Raw genomic sequence first — 15,664 nt, 5'->3', positions numbered from 1 at the left:
AACTTCTTAGCTGGTAAAAAAGTCCTGTCTAAGCCTACAGTACAAGGTCTTGATAATGCACCTTGGGAGTAAACCTCCAAGAAAACAAGCTTTTTTTGGCATCTACTGAAAAGTACAAGTAAATAATGGAAAAATAAACCGGACTTTGGTATTGTTTCCAGCAGACCGATCTTGCCATACATGTAAGAGTGCCTATGCTTGCCATTTTAAACAGTGTGAAGCAGTAGCAATACTAACAGTTTTCTGATGGCTGCAAGCTCCCCAGTTTGCCTGATTAGCCACTCAGCACTATTAACTATACTATCTATTATGCTATACATGTATCAGTGTTCCTTCAAGGAAGGAAGACTGCTTACATTATGTTTTGTAATTCTGAGGTAATGTCTTTCTAATTATGTCTCCCTTTTAAAGTCTCAAATTACTACCAAAATTACCAAAAAGGCAGGACACAGTTACATTATGTTGCTATGAATGCTCAAATATTCAACATAAACATGGACAGAAGCAGGGAATTTCAAGTTATTTCTGGGTCTTGAAATATTTATAGGAGAGACATTTACTAGTTTAACAGGTAACAGCTGGTCAGAGAACAGTTTATATGCTATGGCAAGATTCAATTCTCCATTGATACAGACTTGGACAGCATTCTTCCCTTTCCCCTACAACCCTCAGACAGGTAGCAAGGAACCAGCAGCAAGCTAGTGCCAAAAATCTAACTAGAGTGTCAGCAGCCATGCAGGTAGGTGTTCACATGTTCTTCCCCTCTCAGCTAAACATTCTTGGACTAAAACTGGAGAACGGATCATCACTACTACTACTAGAGCATTTATAAGCAGTTACCAACAACCAAAACAACCCTTTTTCTTCCCTCAAATGATCCTACCATCAGAAGAGTGACTGGGGTGCTTTCAATTAGAGGAAGAGAGAGGAAGAGTAGTGTCTCATGTTTGCCTACTGTTCAATTTCACTTTTGCCCCTTCCTAGGTCCAGTTTTGAAATGTGGCAGATTTTCTCCTGGTTAAACCCTTCCACAATCAGAGACTTCTCCCTTCCCCATCTTCCTTTCAACCCTTTGCATTATAACCTCTCCAGCACCTAGAAACAGCCCTTTTCTACCCTGGCCTCAAGTTTGAGCTCACACCCACTCTCTCACCTCCTGTCTGCCCACAATGATGCCTACTGGATTTACTCCATCTTGAATTTTTCCTTCTGAAGACTGAACTAGAGCAGCCCCATGAGGGACCATGCAGTCTGCACAGTCATGCTACCAACCTCCTATGAGCCCAAGCAAAGCCTATCTCTGGACAGCAGATAGTTTTACATCAGCTTCCCAGGCACAGTAGTGCTCACAAGGCTTGCCCACTCCGGTTTTGCCAGGAGACTCTCGTAGGCTGCATGCTGACTTAAACAATCCAATCCCAACCACTAGCTTTCACACAGCCATGGTAAAGCTCAGTCTGTTTAGGAGTACTGGGCACAAGAAGTTAAATCAATGTACTGCAAGGTAAGCTGAGGCAGAAGCAAACCACCAGGTTGGTGGATGGGGTTCATCCAATCATGCTTTTCATTATTGTACAACTCTCCATACCACACAGCCTTTATGCCTGGCACTGAATTTTTTTTGACTTAGATTGTAGCTTTAAAACTCACGTTATCTACAAATCTTACGTTTTCTGTTGTGGGACTTCACGTGTTTCTTGAATGAAAGAGGAAGCTCACTGCAGCCAAACAAACACAAATTTCTTCTGGAAGACAATTATGCGTACTTCCCTCCTCCTTTACACCCACCCTGAGAGAATTCAGAACTAAGCAGTACAGGTAAAGAGTTATTGAAGACACAGCAGCATGCCCTAGCAAGTAAATGACTAGGCACCAAGAAATTCCCCTGCAGGGAAGTAGTGCACACCTCTCTCCTAAAGGAGAATATTCTTATAGATACATTCACACTTCTGACAGCGTCAATATGCTGACTGTTAGAATCAGTCTCTGCAAGTACGATCACGCTTCTTGGTACAGGTACAACATACTAAAACTTCAATGGGGCTAGTAACAAAATTGCCTGTAAAAATTGTGGGAACATATGGGAAACATTTATTTCCTAAACTATGGTCACTGATGGCACCTTAAGCAACACTGACAGTATGAAATGCCCCCTTTTGAAAGCCATATTATCTGAATTATCCATAAACTCAAATATTTCCAACTCCCTCTGCCTCTTCTCTCCCATCCCCTCAAAACTCAGATAACCCCATCCAAATTATACAGAGATAAATAATCCAGTTTACTTTGAAGTCATTCACAGCAACAGATCCCATACCACCTCACAAACAAAAACCCTTTCACTTTTACTTGTTTTTCATGGTCAACTTGACTTCCAAAGCTAAATAGGAAGTATTTTATTGCAAAATACATTTTTTTGAAGAACCTATGAAAGGCTTGCAAAAACAAAAGCTGAACCTATCCCACAGGAAGAGTTCCTTGTTAATGAAAAGTAACAAAAGAAAATAGGTGTCAAAATTATGGTAAGCTTTTCTGATAGTGTATGTAGTCAAGGCCAAAAGCAAATTGACGAAGCTTCAATTCAGATTACATCATTTTATAGCTCCTTTCTGGCTTCAAATTGTGAATTGACCATTTTGTAGCTGAATGATCAACACCTGAGGCAGGAATTTAACAGTCAGTACTTGGCACAATAAATATATTGCTCCAGGCAGCTTCCAGCAAACCATTCCTGTTGAGGATGTCCAGGAAGTAAGGGCGAAGTAGACTGGAAACGTTACCAGGCAACTCCAACTCAACTGACTGGAGAAACAGTAAACAGCAAGGCTCTCAGGCCCTCACAATTCACACTGCTTTCTGAACTCTCACAAACTCATCAACTGGACAAAAGTCCTTCTGGATACACAGTGTAATTCTTCCCCAGTTTAGAGAACTAGTTACATGTTACAGAATCACTATGCAGAGGAGATGTCTGGATTATGACGACCAAAGAAGGAGTATGACACAAGCTTTGTGTCATGTTTTAGTTTCCTCCTTCCTATACCTCTGAAGGGAAACATGCAAGTTTTAAGTTCACTTTTAACACAGGCTTTAATTAGTACAGATATATTAAAGAAAATGAGACTGAAACTCACTAATCTGGACTAAGAAAGACAAATAATCATCCTGGGTAAGCTAGTTTATGAAGAACCTGCTTTTAGGATCCATAAAAGAAACTGGCTGCTCTGTAAAAGAAAAGCATAAAAATACTGTCTGAAATGAAATTTTAAGCCTTATTTTTAGACCCTGGTGCATTCCAGACCTGTTTGTGAGAAAATATATGAACACCTTTACAAGTGACTGTCTATTCTAGGATTTTGAGTAAAGTCGTGACTGTTTCAATCCAGAGAACCTGGAAGTTATATTTGTCTTTTTAAATATTTTGTTTCCTCTTGGCAGCATGTCAATCCAGCTTTAAAGAGTCACATGGTAGATAAAAGGAATGATACAAGCTGAAAAACTGTTTTCAGTAACTACATTTGGGTTGGCTCCTAGATCAGTGTCAGAACAAAGACTCAAGGACTGTGAGAATGCTTAGTGGAACTAAATTCTTTTGGTCCTGCTTCACTAGTATTGTGAAAGGCTGTACCAAGAAGTCCTGAATTATCAAGTTTATATATGTCTCCAGCTGTATGAAAACTGAATGAAACCATTTGGTTTGAATTTTCCATCTGAGAAGCCTTTCTTTGTGCAATAAAAAGCAATAACACTCAGTAACAAACTGAGTCTTAATCTGTCCCTGCCTGTTCTGTTTAACTATGGAAGCTTCTCTCAATCACACATTTAATGTATGATCAAGCCAAAATTCAGCTGCAGGAATTTAGCAATTATGAACTACAAAGAAAATCAGTATTTCAAAGTATCACTAGTCCTGCATACTGATTCTCTATACCGTTTGGGGAATTATTTTTCCCATGCTTCTAGTAGTCGCAGAACACAGGAAAAGTCCTTCAGTATGACCAACTTGTCATCAGGGAAAGGACTCACTTGTTCAAAAATATCTTTAAGGAAACACAGAATTCACACTTTAAAGCTTCTCTGTATCCAAACTTCCAGTGGTCTTGTTAAATGCTATAAAAATACCCTCAAGAGAAAAAGGGAGTCACCACTGGACTAGATTAATGGAAATTAGAAGTAAAGAACAGGGCTACTATTACTGCTGAAGGAATATCAGTGACTTAAATCAGAGACAAAAGGGTACCCGAAATGTCAAAAAAAAAAACCCACCAGACAGCAAGAGACGTTTTTGTTACAGAGATGATTCACATGGTTTCCATTTATTTCTGCAAGTCTTTTAACAGTAAGCAGAGGAACAGTATTACTGACACTTTCAGGTTCCCAAAGAGTTTCAATTACATAGAAAGCATCTTGACAGAGCTAAGACATCCAAAAGAATGTGAAGTTTCTTACAATGAGAAATAATTTAAACTAATAGTGTAATTTTAAGGCAGAACTGAAGGTGAAGTTATAGCATAGCAGAACTGTTACTTGCAGGTAAAGCTCCTCTCCCCTTTACATTATTTCAGGTAGCTTGTCCTAGTCCTAGCTAGTTCACAAAAGATGGTTAAAAAGGCATTGGTGGGCATATACATTTTTAGATTTACTGTAAATCATTTAGTTTCCTATTTGATGCTGTTTAAATAATTTCCTGTGGCTCAAACTGTCACAGTGCTTTTGTTCAACTGCACAGGTGGTAATATGCAGTTGCTGGGGCAGGTATGATAGCAGAAAATCATGGAGTGATGTTCCATGGGAACACCAAAGCTCCTTGGCTTCTCCAATCCCCTTCAACTCCTCCCTTCAGGTGAGGCAAAGACATGACTCTTCCCAAACCATAACACTTCAACTATTATCAGGCTATTACTCCTCCACATTGGCTATGACACATCCAAATCAGAAGGCTCTGTGTATTTCATGAGAACAGAAACAACAGTTGCTTTGATTTTGAAACTAGTTCAAAGTCCTCTACCACGGCTCCAAAATTATATATCCCTTCCAGTAAAAATGGGTTAAGTCAAAAATGTTATTCTGTGTTTTAAATTCTAATAAATGTTTTCATTGACAGAAAACAAACACAGCGAAAGACATACAGCCTGCCATCCAGTACTACAGAAACCTACACACCACTCCATGGAAGAGTTACCTGTAGAGAACTCAGATTTTTGTCTTTGAGTGAGTGTGTCATCCCCTCTTATGAAGAAAAGAGATAAACAGTTACAGAAATAATTTTGACGCATCTAGCTTGCAGCAAATCTGGTCACAGTTGCAGAAATGGGGCTTCATCATTTCCCATATCACTTTGGTACACTGGATCAAGGTGGGCTTGTCTTTTCGAGAACCTATTTCTAATTCAGCAAAAACTTCAAGTTCCAGCTAAAATACACCAATACTGGTGGACAATGCTCAGCAACCATTTTGAAATAAATAAACCCAGTTATTTCTAGCCTAACATGCTCTGCAAATAACCTCACAAAAATAGTGTTTGGGATATGAGTTCTTGTCTCCTTCTGCTGTTCAGGTGAGAATCAGGAAACTTCCTGAGAAGAAATTCTTTCTATTGGGTTAGTATGTTACCACTGAGTACTTAAGTTTTACAAGTGGTAAAAAAAATTATCAAAATCTTAACTCCTGAGAAGTTCCAAGGATCTTTTAACTGGTGTTTTATACATGGCATTTTTTTCTTTCATTTCTTGAACAGCCATTATATGAAGACAGCACTCACAAGCTCTTGATTATTCTAGGAATAATACACACACTAGTACATTTTGGACAGATGCACCACTTCTGTCCCTCACCACACACATGTGAGAGCTGACATAGAGCTATACTATTATTTGTCTTGTTCAGAGTATTTAATGAATTCAACTACATAAACTTCTCTTGTTGCCCAACGATCCAAATACTATCAGTAACTGGAAAAGAAATAGCTGCACATATGTTAGTACCTCAGGAAGAAACAAGTTCATTAGGATTTGGACATTTTTAAAACTCAACTTGACAAACAACTGAACAACCTAGTCTGAATTCAGTAATGACCCAGTTACAGGCAGCAGGGGCTGGACTAGGCGACCTTCAGAAGTCCTTTCCTTTCTGGATTTAGCTAGTCTGTTTGTAGTCTGACAAAATCCTGAAAGCAAACAACTGTACAGCTACTGAATGATTTATCTGGGGGCTGAAGTTTAATACCAAAGTATTCAAATTACTCCACAGGCAAAAACAATTATACCCCTTCAGGAATGCTTTAGCCTAAAGAGGTAACTGGGTTTGGTTTACAAACTGCCACTTTGTCACAAAAAGTGTATGTACAGTTTTACTTCAAAAATGTTAAAAACAGAAGGGGTAAGCAGCAGTAAGTATGGTTTTACCTGAAAGGTGTGGTCACATAATACTGTGGGGGTTTAGCAGCAATCCCAAATAACTCCTACTTTGCCCCATATCCCACCCCATAATCTTATCCTATGATTTGCATCAGTACAAGGTTTGCCAAGGAGCAAGGACACATTTTTAAAAACTCCCTTTGTAAGGGATGGGGAAACTAATCTCATACAGTTGAATGCATCAAACCCTACTTCGCAGCACAAAAACACTGCATAAGGAAGATGAAGGGTAGTACGTGCTAGCACCAGGAAACTAGGAACACGGAACTGGAGAAAGGGCATGGAGAAAACAAATTTCTTCTCATGTGCAGCATTAAAGTTCCAGTACCAGATCATACCACAAGTTTAAAATGCTGCTTGTTGAAGTGCTACTTTCTGCTTTTAGTTTAAGCAGCCTTTTTCCAGTAGGAAAAATTTGGAAAATATTCTACTGACTACCGTCATTTCAACGTACATCAATTGGCTAAGGAGTGACAGGTTTATTTAAAAAAACAAATCTGGGGAGTAAATGTTTTTATTTTCAACAGCAAATGACTTCTGTTTCTTCTGAAAGTATTTTTTTTTTTTTTCTGAAGGGAAGTAGTCCTATAACTCACCTGTGCTTACATTTATTTCTAGTGACAGTATCATAAATCCTATCTGGATTAATAACCTAAAGGAAAACTCTATATCTAACCATCTCTCTTCTTCTAAGGTCATAATTACAGACAGGAAAGGTTTGGGCTGGTATTTAGGGGGGTGATGAGTTCTCCAAGAAACTGGCAGCCTACAGGTTGGTGCCTGGTTCACTGAGCAAGTGCCTCACATGAGCAAGCCTCAAATGGGAGAATAGTCTATACCCACTTTCTTTGAGGGACTCATCCCATAAAGGCCTACATGCATACACAGATTTTATCACACTTCACCACCTGTATATAATTAAGAGGACTTTTTTTTTACTGTTTTATAATCTTAGATTGAGTGGGTTAAAAAATAAAAAAAAGAACAGGTTTTACTGGGTACAGCTGGGTGTGTACTCTCCAAATTACAGTGCATTGCAGTGTAGTCATTCATACACAGGCTACCTTTGCAGCTAGTTAGATTGCCACACTTGGTTAAAAAACCCCAGCACATAATCTACCAGAGCACTTCTGAATCCCTATAATACACTTACAGAATGTAGTTTTCTAGTCATGAGACTTGAGCAGCAGCCTACAGACTAGATGAGAGATTCATCCCTGCCCTTGCTACTAATCAGTCTGAGTTTAATTAGCAGCTCAAGCAGTAGTCTCACCTTCAATTATGTTCTCCCCTTTCTAGAAACTACAGAGCTGTGCTAAAATTAGGTTGAACAAAATATGTTGTGTCCTGAAATAAGGACTCATTCCCATTGGGGTAGCATGCAGTTGCTTATCACAAGAGCACTGTACCTGAGCACTCTATTTTTCCCTCTTTCAAGTAACTTTAGTTGTAATTTCCCAAAATCCTATAATAGAACAAAATATAAATAATATTTAATATTGATTTTTGTAATAGCACCACACCCTGTATTAGCAATTTACAATTTAGACAGTATTGTATTTAAGACTGACATATAGCTCTGTACCACCCTAAAAGTTGTGTCAGAAAGTACCTTAAGTATGATACCTTAATTTTAAGAAACTAGTTAAGTGATAATATTCCAGTGAAAAATTCTCTTACCAGAGTTTGATGACATAAGAGCTTCTTTGTGAGAAGGTGTTTTAATAGTGCTGATAGTTTTATTTTCACATCCTTTCTTCAAGGTTGACACAGATGGCACCATTTTAACCTTGGGAGTTAATACACTTCGTAGTGTGATTTGGTCTTTCTTTGGTATGTTTTTCCCTTGCGTTGTTCCATCTTTCACAGAAGGCATCTGTTTTAAGAAAAAAACAGAAAACAAAAAGCCAACGACAATTCAACCCACACACCACCACTGTGAGAAACTAAAGATCTCCCTCTGCAGCATCTGCAATGAAATACTGACCACCCAAGTAGGAAACATGCGTAGTCTTTATCCCATTGTCAACATCTGCAGTTCAGAACCTCAAGAACAATCCCCTGAATGGCCTTCAGCAATGCAAACCTATTAGTTTGAAACTAATCACTAGTAATGACCAACACACTAAAAAGAGGTTACAGAGGTCATCAGAATTTCTTCCTCCCCAAACTCTAATTAAACCACTCAATTACATGACTACACCTACTCTCAAGATCAACAAACTACACATGTTCAAGGCCCTGAAAATTTAGTTGTCCTGTACTACCTGAAGTGTCACAGTTCTTGTAATTAGTTTCCTGATCTAGGTCTTATGTCACAACAGCTTAAAATCCTTCACATTGAGGTGCCATACACAAAACATAAGTGCAGGAGTAGATCCAGGGCAGGTATAAAATAACTGGTTTATATATGTTTCACAGAGAATTCTTGCTCCAGTTTATACAGCCTTTAGTTCACAGCCACTCCTGTCAGGCCTATAAAGACACACTTGACAGTTCAGCTCTTCATGTGCTTTTCTGTGACTCAAGCTGACTGCAGCAGTTCGGTCAGAGTACCAGACTTTCCATTTTCAATGACAATCCTCATGCTCATTTTCAGATGTTAATTTGTACTTTTCCACTTAAAAAGACCATTCTTAAATTTAATCCAGCTGATCTGTCTACTGTGCATTTTATAGAAATTTCTCTATTGCTTCTCCAGGTACAAGCAGAACAATTAAAATCACAAAGTTTTTCTTTTTGGCAATGGAATGAATTAAAAGCACTCTCTCCAACTCTTCATACCAAAAGTAAGGACTGACAAAGAATGCAAACTCATAAAGACTGTAGAATTAAAATAGACCATCCTTGCTTTCATTCTTACTTAGGTTTTCAAGTTAAATTATTAGCCAAATAATAGTACTTTTTACTTTCTTGTGCAATGTTTCAAAAATGTTCTAAGTAGCTTCTCCCATATACTGAGCTTCACTGAAATTTTTCTGGCAAATTAGTAAGGCCTGTCAAAAATTCAGACAACAGTTTTACCAGTAATAGCTGCTGCCTCCATTTCACCAATTTAATGTAAGCTATTGAATCCACAAGCCAGCAACAAGAGACTCCAAAAAGCACTAAGTCTGTGTCCCTACTACACCTCCAGAAATCCTGGTCAACCCAATTCTGACACTCTTCCCTTCTTTCCCCTTCTCCTTGTCTTTTAACCTTCTTTCAGTGCATTTGAAAGCAGCATGTTTCTCCTGACAGGCAGCTGACTCATCCCAAAATATTTCCCAACCAACCAGCACAGGAATACCTCCCGGCCAGGAAGTTTGCACCTTCCAGCTGGCTGACTGCCTAAAACCAGGTATATGCCCTCTGCATGAGAAATATTTCCTGACTACTCCCAACTATTCTAATGAGTCCCAGCTCTACTTCAAACAAATAAACTCCTAAATTATACAAAGGAGACAGTGAAATTAAGTTGTTAAAAATAAAATGTTTCACCAACTTATTGTCTCTGGGTTTTGTGTGACTTAATGTTACTGTTCATATAAGCACAACATTTACACAACTAATTTTTAAAAGTCTACTTTAGTTCTAAAGCACATTTTGAAAGAAAATTCCCAAACCAGCACTTTATCTCTAATGTCTATTTGAAGTTACAGCACTGCTAGAATAATCTTGAAGAAATGTACATTAAAAGATGTATTTAGAAAACCTCACCAAGTTAGGCTAGGCAATTTTACAAGGTTGACTAAACTAAGACTTGTTTGCTTTTATTAGACTTCTTACAAACTGTATTGTCTTAAAAAAGGACTTTACTAAAAAAATTGTGTTATGGAACAAGATGAAGGTGGAGACACTAAATTGCAGCTGAAGCCAACTGCAACTAATCTGTAAAACAATACTTCTTCAGTGCTTTTACTAGGGAGAGACTCCATGTAGAAATCAACACTACAGCTACATTTGCAGACACCAAACCCATTCCATAATTTTCACACTGTGCAATACTGAATTTCCTTTTCTGCAAATGTACAAAACATACAAGTAATCATGAAAGCAAAAAAACTTACCAAAGGAACAGAGTGCACTTCAAATGTTACATCTTTTACCAATGTGTCTTCTAGAAGCACTCCCATGTTGCTGCTTTGCTCTTCTTCACCTTTGGTCAGGTTGGTGTTTTGAGAACAAGGTGTCATTAAGGAGTTTGAACTTTCCATTTTATCATTTAACATGTCTTTTGAGCTCTCTCTAGATGCTGGAAGTGCAGCAGAAGCCAAGGAGCACACCGGATGGGTAGCGCTTGCTTTGTCAATGTCTTGCAGACTTAACTTTAATGCAGGTGTTTTTGAAACCTTATGGGAAGCATTTCGGGGATGTGCTGTGGCATGATCGACTTGGCTAGTGAAAAGGTGTTTGTTAACATGTAGCTTATGGGGCTTATTTACAGGCAATTCCACCTTAGTATCTTTAGCTGGATCTACTGCTTTCTTCAGCACTTTTATAGAGGAGGACAATTGCCTTGGGGAACCAACCCTTGAAGGTGAAGAGACAGATGATAGTTGACGGGACTGGGGAGATTGTTTTAATGCTGCACTGTCTCTTGGCTGTGGCACAGGTCTAGACACAACCTTTGGCTTAACATTTTTAAAATTAGGTTTGGGAAAACTAACTATCTCTGATTTCCTTGCTTTGGTTATTGTTGATGCAATAGGAGACCTGCCCATTGATTTTCTTGCAGTTTGATCTGAACTAGCTTTAAGCCCAGACCTGCTACGCCCTCCTACAAATGCTTCACTTTGTCTTAGTCTAGAAGACTTGTCTCCAAGTTCTTCCAAAGCTGAAACAGAAAAAGTCCTATTTTTTGATCGTTCTTTAGGAGTTGAAGTACATAGAGATGAATTGCTTTCATCAGCTGTTGGACTGAAGACTAAAAAAGTTGCTTCGCATTTCAGCTCAGGCATAACCATCTTCTTTAATTTTGGAACACTGCAAGATACAGAAGGAATGTTGTGCATATTCTGAAGAGCAGCATTTCCAGAGATACTCTGTTCTTTGGTTAAAGGTTCGCTAGTTTTGTTTGATACTTGTTCTCCTTCTATTTGATCTACTGGGAGAAGGTGCACACTATTTACAACACTATCCATGCATGTTTCAGCATTGGAATTCCCAGTTCCTTCATGGAAAGGAGTAATCTGCAAGGATTTCACTTGGTCATCCTCATTAATATTAATGCATGGTGATAATGCATCTAGCTTATAAGGATCTATACATCCAGCAGGTAGTTCTACAGCCTGTGCTTCTGTTTCCTGTGATTCATTATCATTCTTGATAGGGTTTTTTTGATAGGGCTCAACACCTGCAGAGGTGAAATTAGGTGTTCTTTCTGAGCTGGTTCTATCAAATTTCTCTGAGATAGATACTTCAGAAGAGACCAATGTTTCCCCCAGATGCATGTCATCTTTTTGATCAGTTCTCAGATTTTCACCTGTAACATTAGTAACATCCAATGTGCTCAGCTGGCAGCATGCCCTGTCATTTTCCAGGGACTGCATGTTCTCCTCTGAAGCAGGAAGAGTTAGTACAGACTTAGAGTCAGTCTGGCTGTAAGGCACTGAGTGTTTGATACTCTGATTTTGCATTTTTGCCATAGCAAAATCACCTTTCACTAAGCTTGTTGTTGCTTCCAAGCCACAGTTCAAAGGACACATACATGTCTGCTCAGTCCCAGAAGACTTGTGTGCAGCATCTGTATCTCCCGATGGAGCTCCTGTGCAGCTGTATTTACCAGGTGTCTTCTGCAGATCAAGCACTTCAATACACTGCTGTTTTAAAAGACTTCTGAAGTTGCCCTTATTTTCAAAAATGGTATCACCCTCATGCTCAGCCCCTATATTTTGGGCAGTTGAATTACCATGTATCTTGGTGGCACAATTCTCTGAGGAAGGTGTACCTCTGTCACATGCATAGCTATTTCCATTTTCATCCCTTATAAGTAAGGAAGACTTCAACCCATTCTTTGCTTTGTCATCGGACTTCCCAACATTCATTTTGAAAGCTAAATTTTAAACTGTTTTCATTTTAGAATTCTTTAAAATCTCAGAGAATGCAGATTCTTCTGAACTTTGCAGGAAAAAAAAAACAACTTCTTTTCCCTGGAATGTGTCAATTGTCCTGAAAGATATTTAAAAAGCAGTTCTTTGTTTTCATGTTTCCCAAGAAGATTCAAATGTTCTGGAATTAAAAAGAAATTTTTAAAAGTTAACCAAACCAGGATTTTAAGACAGTACGCAATCCCAAGTTCCTAGTCTTTAGACATCAGAGCAGCAACACAGAAGCAACATTCAGAACCCCAGCAAAGAAAAACTTCAGTCTTCACCCCTTGCTGCAGAGCACCTAGAGACTGCTGTTTCTCTGCACTGAAGGCCTTTTTCCTGCCCTTCAAGGCAGGAATGCATAGCCGAGGCAGCTGAAGATTTTGGAAGAGTTACTTAAGACATTTGAGTTGAAATAGAGAGGAGAGGGAGGTTTGGGATCAGTTCTGGGGCTACAGCAGTACACATGCCCCCATGGTGGGGCAGCCAACTGTAGATACACGTGGGATCCCTTCAGAGTCACTGGAAAGCAATTCCATATCAGTTAACTGCCTCCATCTTCTATAAAGATGAGCCGAGATTAGCCAAGTGACAAAACAATTCCAATGTCCTCTCCAGCAGAGCAGAGCCATATACCCTCACCCAAAACCCAATGGAAAGGTAAAGGGGTGGGACTGACATGGACAGACGATGGAGGACAACTGACCACACATGGAGTGGAGATTCACAAACAAAAAACAGCACAGAGCCCTTGCAACATATAGTGACAAGCTCCTAACAAGCACTAAGACTGCACCCAAGTACCAAAACCACAAAGATGTGAATGAGAGAGAAGATCAAACTGTCCAAAGCAGCTGGATGACCTCTGGAGCACTCCATATGAAAGGCTCCTAGTACCAGAAATGAGACCAGAGGCAGGAAAAACCTCAGATTTATAACATATAGTTGCAGTGGGTGGGGAATCTGTCAGAAGGAGGCTTTTGGAGCAATTAAAACCTGAATAGGTGGAAGAAGTTCAATAGATCTGACAAGGCAATCTGGCAGAAGATGCATTCTTGGACAAAGGTCAGCTTCCCAACTGAAGAAAATGAACACCTTGAACACCTTCACCTGTCTGGAATGATAGTCTATACTCTTCAACCAAAGAACAGGAAGAAGGACACTTGTCATCAAAAACAATGAGCAAACAGGTCTCTGGTGTTCAAATAAAAATGCAGACTGATATCACAGTGTGGTGTCCTCAAACAAGAGCACTGATCTAATGACATATTTGAAATTTGGTGCAGCAGTACATGTAAATCAGGATTAAGTATGGACAGTGGGTGGAATAACTCATAATTCACATAAGAATTATATTAAAGTCCAAAATTATTTCACTGTTTCAACTATGGTGACAATACTGGATGCAATACAAGACAGTTGCAACAAGATCAGAAAAGATTATAATGATACTGATAATACTAATATTAGATTTCTGGTATCGCAATGTTGCTTAGGAACATTGAAGAATAATTCTGTAATCATATTTTTGTAGAGGAATCAAAGACTTCTTTGGGAAACAAGTTTGTTCTGAGAAGCAACTCTTGATTTGTTCTTTAACAAGTACGTTTGAATCCTCACAGAAACCATATAAGCCATTCTGGAAACCACAGCAGGGGAAAGAAAACAAACTCTCATGCACAAATACTTTGGAAAGTGTAAAATGAAGCCAGCACACTAAGTAGGGAAAGGTAAGTGATTTCTTGCATTATTCAAAATGCAAGAATTTTTTTTTTAAACTTCTTGCAAAAAACTTTTCTTTAAAACTTTCTTTGTTCAGCTGGAAACACAGCTTGAGTGACTACATTCAAATAAAGCCTTTATCGCACTAATGAAAAGTATAAAGCTGCAGGGCTGATAAATAGTTTTGAGAACAAAACAGCAACATCCAAAGTAAGACTACTACAGAACTTCAAGAATTTGTCTGCTCACTATGAACCAAACACAGAGTGGATTCTGGTCAATAACCCATTTTCTTTACATGGTACTTTGAACATCTGACTCAGATTGAAGGTAAAAAGACCATGAAACAAGGAAAAAAAAAAGCTACTGAGATCAGACAGCACACCTTCCTCTGCCCCCCCTCCCATCCCCAAGATGAAAAGACTTGTCTAGTTAAAACATCTCCTGCTTCTTCAAGGCTGATCTAGATCTTTTGCTTACTGACTATTATTCAATCCCTAAAGAAACATAAACAACTGTAGTACCCTCACTTTCACCTTTAATTAGGAAACTTATGCAGATTGCAGAGTTCTTAAAAAAGTCTTCCCTGAAGGCAGGGCAAGAATCTGTTCTGAATAATTTTCCATTAGTTTAAGTCAATCACAGAATCAACTGCTGAAAAATATTTGCAAACTTTGCTTTCACTGTTGTTTTGACACATTGAAACTTGTTTCTGCTTGTCTGGATACTAGCCCTTAACACAGCTTGCTCACCTAGTCATGCAACAGAAGTTAAGATTCCATTTTGTTTCAGCAGTAGCTTAGATCAAACCAGAAGTCTCACCTCTTTCAAGAGTTTTCCTTCTGAAGAAAATAGGCAGTTTCAAGACTTAGCAAGAATAAAATCCCAAGAATTTAAAGAATGTTGCATTACCTTACAGTATATGTAGCTAATAATGCCAAAATTTGAAACAACACAGTTAGGTAAGTAAAGCTTGATTCAACTGATGCTGAAGAAACTCCAAAAAAGTAAAAGCAGATTTGATACTGAGTAGAGAAATGAGGAAGCACAATAAAGTTGCACACACCAAGGTGGACATATACATATATAAGTCTGTTACTCAATGCTCTGGACTTTCACATAGCCATAGCACCTGTAGAAATCAATTACTAATTCAACTATTTTTAAGCAAGCCTTCACTTTCACAATCAATACTTTCATGAACAAGTAGACTGGTTTCACATCCATATTTAGAGTCCTGAAAGCATCCTGCATAAAAAGAGAGGCATTCCTAAGGATCAGCTCTGCTATTTAAAAATCTGATGAGCATTACTCCTTAAAGAACTGGCATTCTGTAACTTTCATATAACAATGAAATTCATTAGTTTTAGATTTGCCATATAAGGCTGAATGCAAAATTAACCTCAGCCCAGCATCTCCTCCATGGGGAGGGAGTCAGTAGCAGAAGCACAGACA

The 15,664-nt window shown here is 38.6% G+C and overlaps 1 protein-coding gene across 3 annotated transcripts in view; it reads right to left on the bottom strand.

The window, feature by feature from the left end:
• The window catches only part of MTUS1 (microtubule associated scaffold protein 1), an 88,251-nt gene extending 75,809 nt beyond the window's left edge, over nucleotides 1–12,442 (bottom strand). For all 3 annotated transcript variants that reach the window (XM_066548380.1, XM_066548379.1, XM_066548378.1), the window contains exons 1-2: nucleotides 10,466–12,442; nucleotides 8,097–8,292 (exon numbers count right to left, since the gene is read on the bottom strand). In XM_066548380.1, the coding sequence (XP_066404477.1) occupies nucleotides 8,097–8,292; nucleotides 10,466–12,442 (2,173 nt within the window). The remainder of the gene's footprint in view (nucleotides 1–8,096; nucleotides 8,293–10,465) is intronic.
• Between the last annotated feature and the right edge of the window lie 3,222 nt (nucleotides 12,443–15,664).

The sequence above is a fragment of the Molothrus aeneus genome, chromosome 4 (genome assembly GCF_037042795.1).
Source record: "Molothrus aeneus isolate 106 chromosome 4, BPBGC_Maene_1.0, whole genome shotgun sequence".
NCBI lineage: Eukaryota > Metazoa > Chordata > Aves > Passeriformes > Icteridae > Molothrus > Molothrus aeneus.
The sequence above is the reverse complement of the archived record's forward strand: the minus strand, read 5'-3'. Positions and strand labels throughout refer to the sequence as shown.